The 18192-nt window shown below is 39.7% G+C and overlaps 2 protein-coding genes across 2 annotated transcripts; one reads left to right on the top strand and one right to left on the bottom strand.

The window, feature by feature from the left end:
- The first annotated feature begins 5415 nt into the window (after positions 1–5415).
- mterf2 (mitochondrial transcription termination factor 2) lies at positions 5416–8646 on the top strand. Its single transcript, XM_040025139.1, has 2 exons — positions 5416–6298; positions 7087–8646. The coding sequence occupies exon 2, from the start codon at positions 7113–7115 to the stop codon at positions 8238–8240; it is 1128 nt and encodes a 375-aa protein (XP_039881073.1). The 5' UTR covers positions 5416–6298; positions 7087–7112; the 3' UTR covers positions 8241–8646.
- Positions 8647–12961: 4315 nt separating this feature from the next.
- zgc:153031 (uncharacterized protein LOC557552 homolog) lies at positions 12962–17179 on the bottom strand. Its single transcript, XM_040025141.1, has 6 exons — positions 16479–17179; positions 16091–16140; positions 15525–15630; positions 15296–15422; positions 14157–14272; positions 12962–13689 (listed from the first exon to the last, which is right to left on the bottom strand). The coding sequence occupies exons 1-6, from the start codon at positions 16583–16585 to the stop codon at positions 13599–13601; spliced, it is 597 nt and encodes a 198-aa protein (XP_039881075.1). The 5' UTR covers positions 16586–17179; the 3' UTR covers positions 12962–13598.
- Positions 17180–18192: the final 1013 nt, after the last annotated feature.

The following is an 18192-nucleotide window of genomic DNA, read 5'->3' as shown; positions in this document are numbered from 1 at the left end:
GGGATATTTGACATGCAGCCAGGAGGCCAGCCTGGGATCGAACCACCGACCTTCTGATTAGTGGTTGACCTGCTCTGCCACCTGAGCTACAGCCAGGTGGCAGAGCAGCCACATATACAAACTACAGATCCCATGATGCAGCGCTGCAGCCTCCTTGCTGAACGCTAGGCTAACTGGGAACATTCCCGTGTCAATCAAGTCAAACTTCTGTTATTGCGAAGCTAGCCGCTCAAAGTTTATGAAAGTTTATTTTTTTTAAGTTTATTTATTCTGGAATAATATTCCTGTCTGTTTTTATTCATATTTATGTTTAAAAAACATTGTTTTAGTGTGTTCAATAAATGTTTATCTTGTTTGGCCCGCGACCTAAAGTGTGCTTTGAGTTTTGGCCCCCTGTGCAATTGAGTTTGACACCCCTGCATTAGGGGATGTAAATGGTGTTGGTGGTGTTGCTATCACATTGACGTCACAATATTACATTTTTATATCGTTTCAAATTTGTAACGGGATTATTGCAGATTATATGATATTGCACAGCCCTAGGTCAGGGACACTAATTGCCTAAGCAGCTTCAGCCACGGTGGGCTGCCACAAGCCAAAATCATCCTCAGTCATAACGTTGGAGATCAGGTTATAAATGAACAACAGCAAAGTTCTGCCTGCTTCTGCTGGAGGGTCCTTCGTTTTAAAAGGATTTTCCTTCCACATGTTACAGCTACTCATAGAATTCTGTCTGATTGTTGGAGTTTGGTTTTTAATATTGGAAGGTATTTACCTGATAATATAACATGAGTTGAGGCAGCTGTTGTTGTGATTTGGTGCTATATAAATAAAAGTGAACTGAACTACATTGAATTAAACATAGCACCAACAACACGAGCCTGCAGTACCCGTTCTAACACTGCACTTGACACATTAACTTAAACATGAACAACTGTACGACTTTATGCATTATAAATTATCCACAAAGTTGCTACAGTATCTTTTCACGAGTCACACTGAAACTTTTCATCATGCTATTATTAGGAAATAGTTACGAGAGCTGTGATGGGATTTTTTTACTAATGGTTTTTGATTGTTTTATGCTTTGCATGTTTGTTTGTTTTTTCACTTTTTATTTGCATGCTTTTATTTGGGGAATTACTTGGGATTTCAGTTCACATTGAAGCCTCCCAAGTTAAAGGCAACACGACACACCTGCTCTGTTAAACTTTCTTAATAACAGAGACAAGCCAACAGCAGGAGAGAGCCACAGCAGACCAGGCCAGGGGGATAAAAGAGTGACCTGTTGGAGCAAGCTACAGCAGACAGAGGACAGATATCTGGACAGATATTTCGAAATCTGGCAGAGGGGGGGCATAGTGGTCTTGGTTTTTCAAGAGAGAGAGACTGTAGTGAGAGCAGGAGGCAGACAGACAGCATCTTAGCCCTTGTGGTATTGTGACAGTAAAGTGAGGATCACCCGTGGGCAAAGGATCTCTCTTTGACCCTTCATAGTACTAAAGAAGGATTGGTGTTTACTCAGCACTGACTGAGTGACTCAGCACTGCATGCTGACCTTCACTCACAGGTCAGCATGCAGTGCACACAGCGTGGACAGAAGACAAACAGGTACATGAGGGATGAGGGATGACAGGGGACTTTTTTTATTGGACTTGTAGCTCTCTTTTAGGGCTTTGGAGGCACTTTACTGCAAAATCTTTTAGTTTTGTGGGGGTTTTCTGTATATATACTGTTTTAGAACTCTTTTTATGTTACTTAGTCTTTTAAACTCTTCAGTTGTTCCTGGCCCAGCCTGGTTTTACAATGTTATTTTATTGTAAATTAATTATTTTTTTGAACTCCTTGAGATTTCAGAGATTATGAGATAATTATTTTTAGGTGTGATCCACCTAGTCAAAATGGTCTGCTTCTCCTTTCTCTTTTATAAGACCTATTTCCCTCAACCAGGGTCAACGACACCAAGGACAAAGACCAGCAACACCTTATTCAGATGTGTGTGCAAGCGGGTGTGGGGGAACTTTGAACCAGTATGATGGTGGGGATGTGATCGCAACGAGCTCCAATGAGAAGGGAAAATGTACTACAGCAGAAAATCTCATTTTCTAACATCTTCCAAAAGCTAGCCTTACCACTGCCAACAACTGGAAATAGCAAATGGATGAAGCAAACAAAATCATGCCAAGTTCCTAGGTACTAGGTGTAAGTACCACTAAGCCTGTAAGCTTGGAAGCTTGCAAGCCTGTGAGGGTGAGCTGGTGAGGTTTTACAGGGCGCAAAGTACAAGGCATCACTGGACAAGATAAAAAGAGATCTGTTAGATCCACTACTGAAGCCATAGAGAAAACCACCAGGTAGGTTTGGATTAAGAAGACAGATTAAGCGCCTTTAGGCAGCTGTTGTTGTGATTTGATGTGAAATAAATAAAACTGAATTGAATCCATTGATACCTGCTGCTGGGACATAAGCTGGGGTCTGATTAGCTCCAGAAGACGGCCTGGAAAAAGTCTGATGCTGAAAGACTGCATTACTCCAGGTTACATCACTCATCATGCATCTTTGTGTATCTGTGAGATAAACCCTTCTTCCTCCATGCAAGCTTGATTGCACATTTATAAATGCATGCAGTTCAAGTTTTGTTTACCATCATCATGATATTGAGTGAGTGGACTAATCTGAACTAAATCTGCATTAGAAAACTTGTATTAGGTTATGTTTCTGGTATATTGCACTGTCACTTTTACTTATTTATTTATTTTTGTCACTGTGAGAGGACACAAATTATTCATCCGTTGCTTTATCAGTTTAATAATGCAACAACTGAGGAATTTGTACAAGACACAAAAGCTGTCTCCTGTTATATCAAGCTAAGCGACATTGACAGTGCATTTACAATATGAATGTGAATAGAAGACGGCGTCCTTATCAGTGTTACTAGAAGCCTTGAAATATTGCAGTTTGATTATAAAGTAACTGTCTGTGTCTTGTGTGAACTATTTTTTTGGTAGCTGTAAAAGATTTTAAATCTGTCAATAATAAACTGCTCGGCTTATTTACTTCGCCAGCCTTCTGCCCAGTTGTTTAATATGGCACCAGACTAATTAATAATAATACTGACTTTGACCTGCCATAAAACAACAGGTCACAGCTCATCGTATTACTCCACTTTCTCATTCTATGAATGCTGAGCTCTTTATAGCTGATTAATAGTACAACTATGAAAATCAATACTTCTCTCTGATGTTGGGTCCTTGGGTAAATACTTGCTTAACATTAGCAGCATACTGTAATATGAAGCGGATTTTCTGTTTTGCAACACTGTAAAGGTAACATAAACAAGGACAGATCTTATCTTCGTGCATGCTATGTAAAATCTGCATGTTCTTCTTGTAACAAAGTAGTCATTCTCTTGGATATCTTTCTTTCATTTTCACAGGTTGTTACTGCCAGAAATTGCAGTATGTTGAGGAGAGAGGGCAAACAGATAAGGGGGAAACCACATATCTGCACAGGAAACAGGTTAGTTGTTGGTCTAATAAGAGGACTTGGTCAAGATGGATTCATTGGATAAGTTGGATAGGTCAGTAAAACATACTGACTTGAGTCCCATTAGGCGATCTGGCAGAGATGCAAGTCTATGATTAAGAGCTAGTCTATTTGTAAGCGATAGAATCACATCAAATATGTTGCAATATATTTATGTTTTAGGTCTTGCCAAGTCACCCACCAGTTACATCAGTTGAGTTATGGAGCTTCTTATTTCAACTTGCTGATTTGCAGTTACACAACAAGGTTGTTGTCTGTTACATTCTGCTATAAAGCCATGCTATGAAAGGTGTCTCTAAAGAGAGGTACACAGTTTGTTGGCTTTGCAACTAATGGTACAGCTACACTCCTGTGTAAAAAGCCCTAACATGACTGCCGTTCAATGCATTCATCACAAATTAGACCCTGCAGTCGATGCTGTAAAACATGCTCGAGAAGCCATTTTTACATATTTACTGATGAAACTCAGAAAGTCCACATAATAATCAATAAATGGGCTTGCAGATGTGGGTAAAAGAGGGCCACATGCCCCAGATCACCCCTCCACAGGAAGCAGAAAAAATAAATAATCAAAACAGACGATACAAGTACACCCTTAGTGCTTACATAGGAATTAAGTACCAGCCAGGTGCTGCTAATCAAATGCATTTGATTAACCGAAATATCAGCAATTGTGGCCACCTCCATAAAAGCAGAGGTTCTGGCAGTTTGCTGGTGTGAAGCATTCAGGTGTGTTTTAATGCAATGCCAAAGAGGAAAAACATCAGAAATGATATTACAGAAGCAATTGTGCTGCCCATCAGTCTGGGAAGGGTTAGAAGGCCATTTCCAATTCATCATTCTACAGTGAGAAAAATTATTCACCAGTGCAAAACATTCAAGACAGCTGCCAGTCTTCCCAAAAGTGGACATCCCAGCAAATTCACCCCAAGGTCAGAAATAATATGCAGTGAAATTGCAAAAAAAAAACACCAAGAGCTACATCTCAGACAGAACAGGCCTCAGTTAGCAATATTGAATGTTACATTTTATGAAGGTAACGTTAGACAAACACAAGAAATGTGTCTGTTTGGAATGCTTACTAAGAAAAAGCCTCTCCCAAAAGAAGATGGGAGCACAGCTTGGATTTACAAAGTTGGATCTCAACAAACCATAAAACTTTAGAATTAGAAGAATTATGAATTATGTACTATGGACAAAATGCATCATACTACAGCTGATGAAAACCAATCACAGGATATAAGCAAAAACACCTCATACCAAATGTGAAGCGCTGTGGTGAAGGAGTAGGTTTGTTTTGCAGCCACAGGACCTGAGCACCTGCAGTCATGAAGCTGACCGTGACCTCTTTTGTTTACCTGCATTGAAGATTCAAATGTGAAGCCAACTGACAGGGAAATTATGTTATACAACAGGAAAATGATCTCAAGCACAGATGCTGCAATGAGACCTTGAGTGCATAAACAAAGACCTCCAAACCTCAATGAACGAAAGTAATGTTAGAACAAAAAGTGGACCAAAATTGCTTTAAAATCATGTGAGAGACCAATAAAGTCATATATAAAAGCAATAAGAAACCAGCATGAGCTATGGGGGAGTTCACACACTTATCTAGAGTGTAATTTATTAGCAAAAAACAAATATTAAAAGCAAACAAACAACTGATCGAGTAGTTTTTTTCTATTTAAATGTGAATTTTTAATTTAAAAGCTCCTTAAATTTACATGGAATCTCTTGATACTTTAAGACATTATGTAATTTTATATATATATATATTTTTTTTTTTTTCTTCAGTGAATATTAACTTCAACCTTGCTTTACATGCAGCAGTAACAGCGTTAATTATAACAATGTTTGAAATAAGTATGATGACAGTTCTTGTGATTTCGAGAGTCTGCCTCTGTGTGTGTAACTGTGCTACTGCTATAGATAATGAATGTGCATATGTCGATTCCTGCGGTGACTACTGTTCCTCTGCCAATAAAAGCGATCACAGGCTGCTACGCACGGACTAGAACCAATAAGTGTTTTAATGTTAGTTTTACTTGACTTGTTTATGAGGCTCATTTTTAAATCAGTGATCATGTACAGAAACAATCATCTCAAAGATGGACAGATTAGAACAGGATCTGAAAAGGATCTTTTTTTTCCTTTCTTTTTTTTAACAAAAGCACTGACCTCTTTTCCTTTGAGACGTATCATCTGTTTACTATTATATAAACTATAATGAACCCAGATACTCACTCAGCAGCAGCAGCAGCAGCAGTTCCTGTGCTACTATATGGAACAGCTTGCAGAGCTGGTGATCAAGCATCGTGATTAAGCACCAACTGCGAGGAAACTCTCCGTGCATTCAGTCCAATTCAGCCCGGCACTGATTACACTCATCAGGGCCCCGTATGCTGCAGGGTTTTGAAAGAGCACCAACTGCTGTTTGAAATACAGATTTTTGTCAAAATTATTTAATTATCAGACATATGGGCTGCAATAAAAAGAGTGCTGCTTTAAAAAACAGAGAAGTTGGGCAAATTGGTACATCAAATAAAATAACACACTTCTACATCGACCTCTCTGCATTCTGTCCTTAAAATAATTTTTCTATTTAAGGGTCAGTTGAGTTTACAGGTAGCTGCCTTGCTTGCAGTACCAGTCAGGGCCTGTGGGTGTCGCTGTGGAACACCACACAACACAAAGTGTAGACGAAGAAATCGGTTTCATAACAAAACGTCACATCCTCTGACCGCTAACAAAGGTAATTCATTTTTGTTTTGCAAAGGTTTCCCCAGTGTTTCTAAAATGTATACATCTTTTGTCAGCAAGAATGAATAAATATTATAATAAATGAGCTGTCAGCTGTATATTGAGACTATCTCGCATAGTTGTTAGCTCCGCTGGCACGCTCTGTACCCGACATGACTCTTTAAATGAAAATGCCCGGGTCAGTGCAAGAAGGGTTGTATTTTGACATGGTCAAATAAATGCCGTCAGTCATACAAGCAGCCTCTGTGACGATGTAAGGAACATGTTTATTTACAGTGCTGAAATAAAAAGCTTTGAGTAATAACAGGCTGCTTTCAAAGATGCTATCTACAAATAGTCGTCAGCAGTGTCAGGTAATCGAGTTGGCTCTTGCTTTTCCCCTATGAAACATATAGCAGCAGCTGTACAGAGAGACCATTAAGTTCCGATAAAAAGCCTCTGTTATGCATGCAAAGATAGGATGTGTGACATTAACCAAAGGAGCATGAAGCAGTGGAGTCAGAGCTGGAAGATGATGGTACAAAGTGTGTCAGTTTAGAAATAATAAAGGTAGATGAATCAATACAGGTTGTGCTTTAGAAATATCCCCCAGCTCTGCGTGCCTGGACCTTGTTTTTATTCGCTTAAAATTTCTGGAGCTAGAAAAAACATTAATGTTGTTCTGCTGTCATGATGGGCAAAACCTCACAAAGCAAGGGTGACCACAAGCGTTAAATAAATGTAAGGATTGGTCTGTGTGCTCTGGTTACTTCTGTATTTTCTTTTCCTCCTTGTGTTTAGGGGATTGGTGTTAGGAATTTGCATCAATGCTGCGTTCGATCGCGACATTCCTGTGCCTCCGGTGCCAACCTGTCACAGCTCTACCTTTAAACCTCAGATCACGTGCGACACATAGTGTAGCAGAGAACCAGCAGACTGTAGAAGCTCTTTATGATCTATCTGTGGACATCCAGAAGGTCCGGAAACTTAAAGGATGGGTGCTGCTTCAGAGTCCAGCCTACACAAAAGAAGTAGCTGAACTCCTAAAGAACATGGGGGCCTCGGGCCCCATCATTGCTCATATTTTAACAAGTCATCCTGAGGCTGTCCTCTGTAATCCTGAGCAGATTTACACTCAAAAAGAGCTGTGGATGTCTGTGTGTCCAAACCAGAGGGAGCTGGTTGGTGTCATTGAGAAATTCCCAGCCTCATTTTTCACCTCCTCCAGTCACCATGACAACCAGCGAAACAACATCTCCTACTTCCAGAGTTTAAACCTGAACAAACGAGTCATCACCAAACTCATGGCCAGCGCTCCTCAAAGCTTCAGCCGGCCAGTAGAGCAGAACGAGCTGATGGTCCACACTCTCCAACACGCCTACCAGGAGCTCGGAGGGGAGGAAGCTAACATGAAAATCTGGCTTCAGAAGTTGCTGAGTCAGAACCCGTTTGTTCTTCTCAAGCCTCCAGAGGTGCTGAGGGAGAACTTCCTTTTTCTGAGAGACAAGGGCTTCAGCACACCCCAGCTGCTCCACCTGCTGTCCAGGCTGAAGGGCTTTGTGACTGAGCTGAACCCAGACAGTATGCGTCGCACTCTGCTGTACTCTCAAGACACCATTGGGTGCTCTGAGACAGAGCTGCGGGACATCATCCTCAGGTGCCCAGCTCTTCTGTACTACCCTGAATCTACTCTGGCTGAACGTTTTGAGGGTCTTCTCAGTGCTGGGATCAGCATGTGTCAAATCACAGCGACTCCAACTGTCCTAGAACTAACCACGCAAATAGTAAATTATCGTGTCCAGCAACTGAAGGCTCGAGGTTATGACATAAGGACAGGTAGTCTGGAGGTGCTAAATGGCACTAAGAAGGACTTTGAGATGAGCTTTGGAAAACTACAGCTCCGTAGGGAGAGGCCACTTTTTAATCCTGTCGCCCCTTTAAAGGCGGATGATTGACACAGGTTGTATGGACGAACACTAACTGGATCCATGTCGTTCTTATGGGTATTTGTACTTTGTAAAAGATTAACGTGTCTTAATTACAAATGTGCTTTCACTTCCATTTACATTATAATCATATGTTTGAATTTATTGCTGTAGTTAAATTGGATTAACTACAATGATGCCATTTAATCTGTACAGTGAATTTTGCCTGTGAAGATGCCTTAAATTTGAATCTGAATACTCTGGAAAACAATCTATTAAAGACTTGCTTCATAATTTATTTATTTTTTACTTGTATGTTTAAAACTGGGTTTTAAAAACAGCTGAAGGTACAACGCAGAGAATGTTTCATAGCCTTTCTCTTGCCAAACTCTCCAACCTCGTGGGATGTAATGTAATTAAAATCCAGTTAACAAGCTATGGTGTGAAGTGTTGTGAATGTTTTTTTTTTCCAATCTATTTAGGCTGTGTGAATTTTTCCCAATTGTAAAAAAAAAAAAAAAAAAAAGAAGTAAAATTTTCACTTGTAGTTCAGACCAAAGAGAAGTGTGATTGCACCCCAACATTCAGTTTTTACAAGTCTGAGGTGTTACAAAGAAAAAGCAGTGCACTTTCATGTAGGTGTAAATTCACACTGGAAGAGATGAGAGCGGCTATGTGCTGATTTATCAGACTGATATCAGAAAGTGAGACAAATGCAATGGCATCTTAATGTGTCAGTTTTTAGTGAAGATGCAGTCCCTTGTCAAAAAAAAAAACTCCTTACAATAACGTCGCATAAAACTCTGCACGACATGACAGCTCGGTGACAGACGTGCTGATTGGTCTATCAGATGTATCATGGAGAACAAACAAGGCCTTTCAAACCATTTTATTTACTGTCTGTGCAAGTGTCTCATTTTCACACAATGTTCTTGGCTGCACAACTGTTACCCTCAGGGATGAAATCTAACTGCGCCTCCGATTTTTATTGTTACTCTACAGATGGAGACACTTTATTAGAAGCTATTTCACTTCTAAAATGTCGCTTCATTATCATTTCAAATGAATTCAAATGCACCCACGCAAGATAAAAAAGAAAAAGGAACAAAAGTGATGTGCCTTTGATTTCGGACTGGACCTTTGCAACCTTTCTGGCATTCAAAAAAAATCAGTAGACTTTCATTTCATTTAGACTAAATCGATTTTCCATAAGGTTTGACTTTATTAATTAAAGGTTTTCATGTCTCTGTGTGTCACGTGGTTCTAAAAAGGCTTTGGATAAGTGCCCATGTTAGCATAAGCCACAAAATCAATATACAATCATACTAGGCATTGTCTAAACCAAGAGAGGGGACCATAAAATGTCTCATTTTGAATGTGTCTTAATGTTTCAAAGCCAGCAAAAGCCCTTGAAACATGCTTAAGAGTGCCTTTTAATGGAAGCGAGCATCACAGCTAATGAAGTCATGACTTTATGCCTCAAGGTCCCCTCACTCTTATAATGTAGACGATGGGGGTCACAACAAAGAGACTGAGGACTTGTGTGTCTAGAGGGGCGGGGGTGTACGCTAACAACCTCCCATCTGCTGCTGTCTGAATCACTCACCATGGTCCCGTAGACATGGCCGTAGCCATTGGGCAGATGATTCAAAAAGTGAGTGCATCTGGTAAAGAATTTGAGCTCAGCAGATGGATGTTTGACTAGAGTTTATTTTCCAGCCATTCACAACACAGAAGCCCTGAGGGGCTGCAGCGTTACCTCGAGTAAACTGCAGCTGACGAACTAAAGGTTTCTAACTCTGCACAGCGCTGACATTTGCTTTAATTCATCATGTTGCAAGTGTTCGTCTTTAGCCGATGCTTAGTAATGAATACGAGGGAGTTAATCGGGACATATCAAGGCGAGGCAGATGAGACGAGGTCTCAGGTGTATAAGTGGAAGTCATCTCGATTTCTTACCCAGTGTCCTATTGTCCTCAGTGGACACCCTCATCCTCCTGTGCTGAGCGCTTGAATTACACGGGCAAGCCAGAGAGGTTAATAAGTAGGAGTATAAATTGTCCTTTTTCATTTCAAACACACCAGTGGTTGAAACTCCCCGTGCTTAACATTCTGCTTTTATGGGTCATATCTCACAGGAAACAGATGACATCTGCAATTAGAAGATATGATTTCCAGCTGATGCAGGAGCTCAGACGACCACTGCTGCAGTAAATAGTCCTCATTTGAAGTCAGTGTGAGTTAAGCCCTGGCATTTTCATTTAGAAGTCTATTCTTCAAAAGCAGCGAAAGGAGGTGGAAAATGAGCTTTTTGCCACTTAAATATTCCACTAGGAATATTTAAGTGGCAAAAAAATCAAAATGTCTTATGTTAACCAGAAAAGAGAACCAAACATTAGAATATTTAAAAAGTAATGTTTGGGTTTTATTCATACTAATGTCACTTGAGGATTTTCAGCTTTAAAAATGTGTTTGACTCCATGCTGTGAGTTGTTCTGGTGTATTTACATTTATATCATGAACTGGAGATGCTGCGTGCTCTCATCTCAGTTTCTCTTTCCCCACCTACACTAGAAAGTTTGTTTTCTGTCACCCTGATGACACCACACAAATATACTTTACATTCTGCAGGAGGGAAATAAATGTCACATTGATGGATGTTCAATAGCAAGAAGTAAATAACTTTCTATATTGAACGTTCCATCCGAGATTCACAACTTTGAAGCAGAGAATCATCTGTCACTTGGTGAAATCTCACCTGTTGAGGGCTGTGGTCTGTTAGACAGCACCATCGTTTATTCACTCATGACTGAATCTATCACTTGATCAACCATTTGAAGCAACAGTTGCCGGTGCCTAAACCTGGGACAAGTTAAAATATGCATGCCTTTAAATAGCAGTCTTTTTTTTTTTTTACTGAGTTTTTACTGTTTCTTCAAATAACTCTTGGGCAGTATCAAAAATCAGATTTTTGAAAGCAGGAGTAGGTTCGAGTCCTATGCTTCTACTGTTCTTACTAGGACAGCTTATGAAAGAAGATTTCAACCAATCATGTCATCAAGCCCTGTCTTTTTAGTAACATATGTTGTATATACAAAAACGTGTGCACACGTGCTTTGAAAATGAGTTCAGAGGAGAATTTCCAGACTGCTTTGAGCTAGTAGGAAGGCAACAGTAGCTTAAATAACTACTCATTACAATCAAGGTGTACAGAACAGCATCTCTGACCACACAACAGACCTTGAAGATGGGCTACAGCAGCAGAAGACCACACCAGCTCCCACTCCTGTCAGCTAAGAGCAGCAAACTGAGCTCACCAAAATCAGACAATAGAAGATTGGAAAAATATTGCCTGGTCTGAGTCTCGATTTCTGCTGCAACATTCAGATGGTACAGTCAGAATTTGGTGTAAATAACATGAAAACATGACCCCATCCTGCCTGGATCAACAGAACCCCTTTCATTTAAATGCCACAGCCTACCTGAGTATTGTTGCTGGCCATGTCAAGCCCAGTGTATACCCATATTCTCATGGCTGCTTTCCGGATATTGTGCTGTGTTACAAAGCTCAAATCATCTCAAGCTGATTTCTTGAACATGACGAGGTCAGTGTACCCAAATGGCCTTCAAAGTCACCAGATCTTTTTCCGATAGCGCACCTTTGGAATGTGGTTGAGCAGGAGTTTTGTTTCATGGATGTGCAGCCGACAAATCTGCAGCAACTGAAAAATGTCTTTAATGTTTTAAAAACAGAAAAGAGCCGCCCTGACTGTTAAGTAGTTTTCTTATCATTTATTGTTTCTGACATGTGTAGTGAAAACTGCACACGGATCTTGTCAAAGTTTGTTACTGTGCGTAAGATGGACTCCAGGACCAGGGCTTTGTGCAAAAGGAAAACGTGAAAAGATTTTCTTCTAGAGGGATTCAACAATGAATGATCTGTCTTTTCATTTTAAAAGAGAAAAGACTTGGAAGGATGAAGACTGAATGAATGCTTGGTGACCTTTTTCTTGACCCTTTGTGACTTCCATGCAGGGGATGAGACAATCCAAAGCGTGGGATGGTCATGCTCTTATTCAGGAATGGGCACTTTGGGCTGCAGACTGTGACATTAATACCAGTGTTAATAGCATTTCTCTTGCAACAGTAAACTAGACATGTGCCAAAAGCCTCCTGTTCTAGTTAAAAATATTTCCTTGGATAAAGACCCCTTTGTATTCCTCATTCTTTTGGGCTTTTTAGCAACAAATGTTCCTCTTGTAATTGGATTAGTGAATAACTGTGCCACTGTGTATCCTGTCCCCGTATGCTCATTTCATTGGCTCTGATTAGATATCTACTCAGGTGGTGGTTGGTTTGAGATAAAGACTACATGAAGTCATCATAACAGAGGTCTAAGCAAAGTAGTGATGGATGCTAGACAGGAAGATAAAAACTCCCAGAAAACTCTCACTTAGGTTTGTAGTGAAACACTGATCCATGAAGTCTTTTTGATAGACAGTCATACACCCACAGACAGTCCGTGGAGCTTTTTAGTGCTAAAATATATACATAGTTTACTCATAATTGAGGTGTTTTCTTGTTCTGATTAAGTTAGATTTATTTACTGAGTAAATTTCAAAAATGCACTGGCTAGAAACAAGAGGTAAAATATCGATAATTAGTTAACAGCAGCGTGCTCATAAGCTTTTGGTCTCTTGCCTCATTGATATACCTCCATCTACTGGCTAAAGGGATCACATACAGCCAGATAAGAGTAAAGTATTTTATTAATACTGAGAAAAACAAATAAACAGTGTCAATTACTTCTCCATTAAAAATTCACCGTGTACTTATGGTTCCGTCTTTAAAAACATCCCAAGGAAAGCCGGTATCAACAAATACGAGTCTCACTATTTTGAACTACCATGGATTTAAGCAGTAACATTTTAAATAAGACATATTATAATGTGAAAGCACACAGGTGGAGTTATTAAATCATCACTTTCTAAACAGGCACCTGTCAAGCTGACTGAAAGGGTAATAGATCTACTGTGATACTTGGAGTACTGGTATTGATGCAGGCTGCTGACTGACTCAAGCACATTTTCTGCGCTGCATTAAAATGACTGAGTGGGAGGACGAGATAGGAACACTGCCAAACGACAGGGCAACAGGAGAAAGTGACATGCCAGATCTGATTATAGTAGCTTAAAAAAAGAGCAGAAACTAAAAAAAGTAAAATAGTTGAGCAGCAAGCACTGCAGCACTGTTGGAGTGTCTGTACTTAAAGTGGCTATGGACTGCCAAGACAAAGAAGTCACATTTATACTGTTTGAATTATTCATCGACTACATTACTAAAAGTCTTTTTTAAGACATTGGCATTTCTTTAATTAAAAAAGGTATCCTACACAGTGTCGGCAGTGTCTCTCTTGAATACTTGGTATTTGAACTTAATGCCGTTCTCCTCTTGAATCTCACTTGGCACGCCGGGAAATCTTATTTGAAAACAAGAGAGAAAAAAAGGTTAATTAGAACAAAAACCACTGATCATAATTTAATAAAACAATCAAAATGCAAAAGGCAGATAGGCAGAGTAGAATTATCCTCACATTCATTAAATTGGATATTAAAAGGTTGATTATAAAACTCCACGATAATCTCCCTTATGTAAACATTTGCCAGTTTACTATTTCAATTCAGTTTTATTACAGTAACAAAGCTGTTCAAACCCTTGGTAAGCAACCTGTTAAAACCAAATGTCTCAGGCTGACAGATGGTGCTGATGTTGACTTTGTAACAAAAAGCAAAAATCACTTCCTCACTGGCGTCACAGGCTGGCTGGGTGCACATTAAAAAAAAAAGCAAACTATTTCATAAGAATTTCAGTGCCAGCAAATTCACAAAGAGACACTGAGCCTTTGGGATCAGTATGCCCTGCACTTCAGATGAGGTGAAAACTTACCCTTCCTGTAGTTGAAATAGATTTTTGTCAAATTCTGGGAAGAAAACATCACAGTCATAGTCAGCCATGACGTCTGTCAGGTAAAGCAGGTCACACCAAGGGTGGTTTAATGCATCCTGGTTAAAAGGAAAAGGAAGAGAAATGTTATACTAAAATACAGTTTTCCCCAAAGTAGATTTTAGGATGTTGTTGGTGGATCTTATTCCCTATCATATGTATGATAGCCCTGAGAAAGATACTCTAAATATATGCAAATATCCTCTGACAACCAGAGAACACAGCTAATTGCTACAGCCACTGCAACTCTGTTAAACCACTAGAAACAAATGTGTGAAAAGCTGATCAATATATCACCCACTCAATATAATTTAACTTTAATGAGGTGCTGAGGCTTACAAAACAAGAATGCTGTGTGTTAACATGTCACTTTGGAAATAAGGCACTTTGTTATGCAATGGGAGAAAATCACCATCCACTTAGAGCTGAGCATGTGAATAATGTTCCTTGGTGCTAAAACACACCAAGGAGCCACATTTAAAGCCTCTTACTTTAAATGTGGGAAACTCTAAGCATACATTTGAATTTTTCACCTGTAACTCAGGATGTAGAGTCAGTAGTTAGTTTCCCGGCTCCTCCAGTCTGCAGACTGACATAACCTTAGGTAAGATACAGAAGCCTGAATTGCCCCCAATGCAAACGTGTGTGTGAATGTTAGGTAAAGTGCTTGGATATAGAAAAAAGCCCTGTGTGTGTGTGTGTGATACTGGGTGAATGAGGCCTCTAGAAAAAAAACACTTTGAGTACGTACTTAGACAAGAAAAGTGCTATATACATACCAGTCCATTTACAATTTATTCAAGTATCACAGTAAGTTAGGACAGTTCAGACACGATCCATGTTAAAAACTAGCTGGAAGGTGGATGAATTGAGGGCTTACACCAAAGTAAATATTCTTTTTGACTCCAAATCATGCAAGTCTATTATAGTAGAGTCCAAGAATAAAAATATGGAGCCGTACATAAGCTCCTGTCTATGGTTTCTAAGTTATGGCTTCACTTCTTTACACGTGAACATGTCAATAACAGGTCCTACACTTTAAATACACTGCAGTCTAGGTGGATATTGCCATACTGGTTTACCTTGTAAAGCTGCACTCCACCAACAATCCAGATGGTCTCTATTAAGTCAGCGAGGGGGGGCTCTGCAGCCAGGCGGATGGCACTGTCAAAGTCTCGACACAGGAAGTGTGCGTGATCGGGAACCGTGCTGAAATCAAGACCGCAAAAAGAAAAGATGATGAAGAGAAAACGGGGAAAAATAAAACTGATTTCTGGATGATCTGAATTTGTGTGTCTGTGTAACACTCACTCCAGGGTTTTACTCAACACCACATGCAAAATATTGGGAAGTGGAAACAAAGATTCAGGGTGGGAGTTCCAGCAGAGTCTACCCCAAACCATAAAATTCATCCTTCCTGCGTTTTACAGAATAAAACATAATTAATATCTCGGCCTTTGTAGTTTCTGTTTCTTTTTAAATTATTGAACATAATATAGGACTGGGTATCAAAATGTTCTAATGAATTAAGCCGTCCTCACAGAATTTACACAACTACAGTAAAACATTGACAAATCCCTCAGTCCTAATGCCAAACTGAACTGAAATGTGTCCTTATTACTTGCTTTTTTATGAACTCTTCCATGATTTATTAATAATAATTATTATTTTTTGAGAGGGTGGCTGTAGGTCAGCATGTAGAGAGCTACATAGGAACCAGTCCATTTACCATTTTTAAATGAATATTATATTTTTTTTTAAATGTGCTCATTACGTTTTGGTCCCTAAAGGCAGATGTGGTTTTGGAAGCAGTGTTTCAAAATTGTGAATGACACCCGGACCTCTATGACAAATGTATGATGGGATGTGAAGAATACCTGGTCTTGACACCGTTTTGACAGTGTCCATAAAGTACTGGAATTCAGTCCTGTGAAAGTCACATTTCCAGTGTTAAGTCAGGCAGAAAACAGTTGCATTTCACAGTAAGCTCATTATTCTGAGAAAGCTGACTGCTGCTCACAGGGTACATCTTTTATTATCCTCAAACTCTGACTTCTAGCACTGCTGCCCTCACTGTTACAACTTAATGACACTGATATTTACAGCACATACTGATTGTTACCTTTGTAACTTGCTGTTTGAACCATTATAGATAAGCAAAAGGTAAAACTCTCATCAACTGTCGCCCATGCATAGACTACTTATTCTATTTGATTTTTTAAAATTAATTTATTAAAAGCGTCACCACAGTGGTTTAACTCTTACGGTAAATCCCAGGGCAGTTTTCCATCTTTCCCGATCCCCATGTCGTTGCAGGCTGCTGCAATGAGGCGAACGGGTTTCTTTTGCAATTTTTCCCAGCTCGTTTCCATCTCCAGCAGCACTCAAGCCAAACAAATCAGAAGGGATCAAGCTCTGCATCGAGAAATGCGCCTGTGTGGGAACAATTTATTGGGGTTTGGATTCTATCGCCGCCCACCGAGTCCAAGCTCCTTATTGGACACGGTCAGTGCATCCACAAGAGGATTGTTCGCGTTTTTCGCAGCAACGTGACTCACGAGGTGCCCTCTTCGCTAATGCACAATAATCCCCTAAAATATTCAGACCCTTGTGTTACCCTAGTGAAAACAAAGTGAACGGTTTAGTTCAAAATCTCAACACAGCTGCTGCAGACACGAAAGCTGGTAAGTAAACAAAGATGAACTTTGATTAAATTGCAAAGTAACAGAGTGTGCTGCAGGGTTCAGACAGGAAAGTCAAAAAGACAAAACAACAACAACAACAACAAAAAACAACAGTCTCCAACAAAACATAATCCAACAGAAGAACAATGTGAGGCCAGAAAGACCCCAAAGCACTTTTGGATAAATGCGTAAAGGTGGATAAACGCTGAAGGAGAAGACGACTTGGAGCGAAGGACGATAGAAAGCAGAACCAATCAAATGTTCACTAATGAAACTGATCAGGAGCACACAGACAGGAAACCAAACCAACAGATATGATTGGTTAACTAACTAAAAGGGGGGTTATTCCCGCTTTGAGTTACAGGGATTCTTAATTGGATAAGCGGGAAAAAAAATAGATGGGTGGAAATAAACAGTAACGAAAAATCCTAAACACATGGATCCCATAATAGACTTAATGTTGGTGGTTATTGTTCAATTTAGAGATGTAGACTACAAAACATATTTTGCAGCAATGTGCAAAAGTCTTGAGCCACCTTTTCTTTTTCTTTTGCTTCCAAGGAGTTATGTTTTCTTCTATCTTTAAAAGTGAGCAATGGTTCTCCAGCTGTTCTAAATGTCTTTCAGTTTTTCTTTGGTTCTTTGGACAACATAGGTGGTTTTTCTGTCATTTTCTGTACAGTCCTTGGACCTGACTATTTTCAAAGAAATTTCGGGTTTTTTTGTCCACTTAGCACTGACATCCCAACCATCAAGCTTTAAAAAAAAAAAAAAGGTATCCAACTCCAGGGATAAACTAGGGTTGTGTGTTGATTCCCAAATGGCTACAAGCTGAAAACATGGCGTGGTGTGCAGCACATCCAAGAAGCCCGGAAACCCATTCCTGAAGTCTCCTTGGCTAAGCTTTCTTATTCAAGTTTTCAGGCTGTGTTGGCTTATATGCCATGTATAATGTATAAATACACGTTTCAACAAATCAACTATTTTCCTGTAAAATGAAGAAATGAGCCTCACAGTTCTGTATTATAAATAAACACAACTGCTGGGATAGTTTCAGTCTTTCACAATATCTGTTGCAACATTTACAGCCTGAGTTTAAAGGTGGACAAACTTCATAAAGGATGCCGAGTGAACAAACTCTGGTTCAGACCAATATATAACTTCTGCTTCAATGTTTTAATGCAGGTACCTGTTTTATCGGTAAAGGAGGGCCTGACATCATTTCTTACTCGTAGGTTTCAGACAAGTTTAGTGCAGATTCAGTAGGTCAGTGAATAAAGGGAAGGGTCTTTTGG

Source organism: Simochromis diagramma, unplaced genomic scaffold (genome assembly GCF_900408965.1).
Source record: "Simochromis diagramma unplaced genomic scaffold, fSimDia1.1 OVJJ01000293.1, whole genome shotgun sequence".
Taxonomy (NCBI): domain Eukaryota; kingdom Metazoa; phylum Chordata; class Actinopteri; order Cichliformes; family Cichlidae; genus Simochromis; species Simochromis diagramma.
Note: the sequence above shows the minus strand (reverse complement) of the source record. Positions and strands in the feature narration are given on the sequence as shown.

Bases quoted from the DNA above. Each gene is read 5' to 3' on its own strand.
- mterf2 (XM_040025139.1), top strand. From the start codon at position 7,113: ATGCTGCGTTCGATCGCGACATTCCTGTGCCTCCGGTGCCAACCTGTC.
- zgc:153031 (XM_040025141.1), bottom strand. From the start codon at position 16,585: ATGGAAACGAGCTGGGAAAAATTGCAAAAGAAACCCGTTCGCCTCATT. The intron at 16,141-16,478 runs GTAAGAGTTAAA...TGACTTTCACAG, and splicing joins AAACTGCCCTGGGATTTACC to GACTGAATTCCAGTACTTTA. The intron at 15,423-15,524 runs GTGAGTGTTACA...TCTTGATTTCAG, and splicing joins GTGTTGAGTAAAACCCTGGA to CACGGTTCCCGATCACGCAC.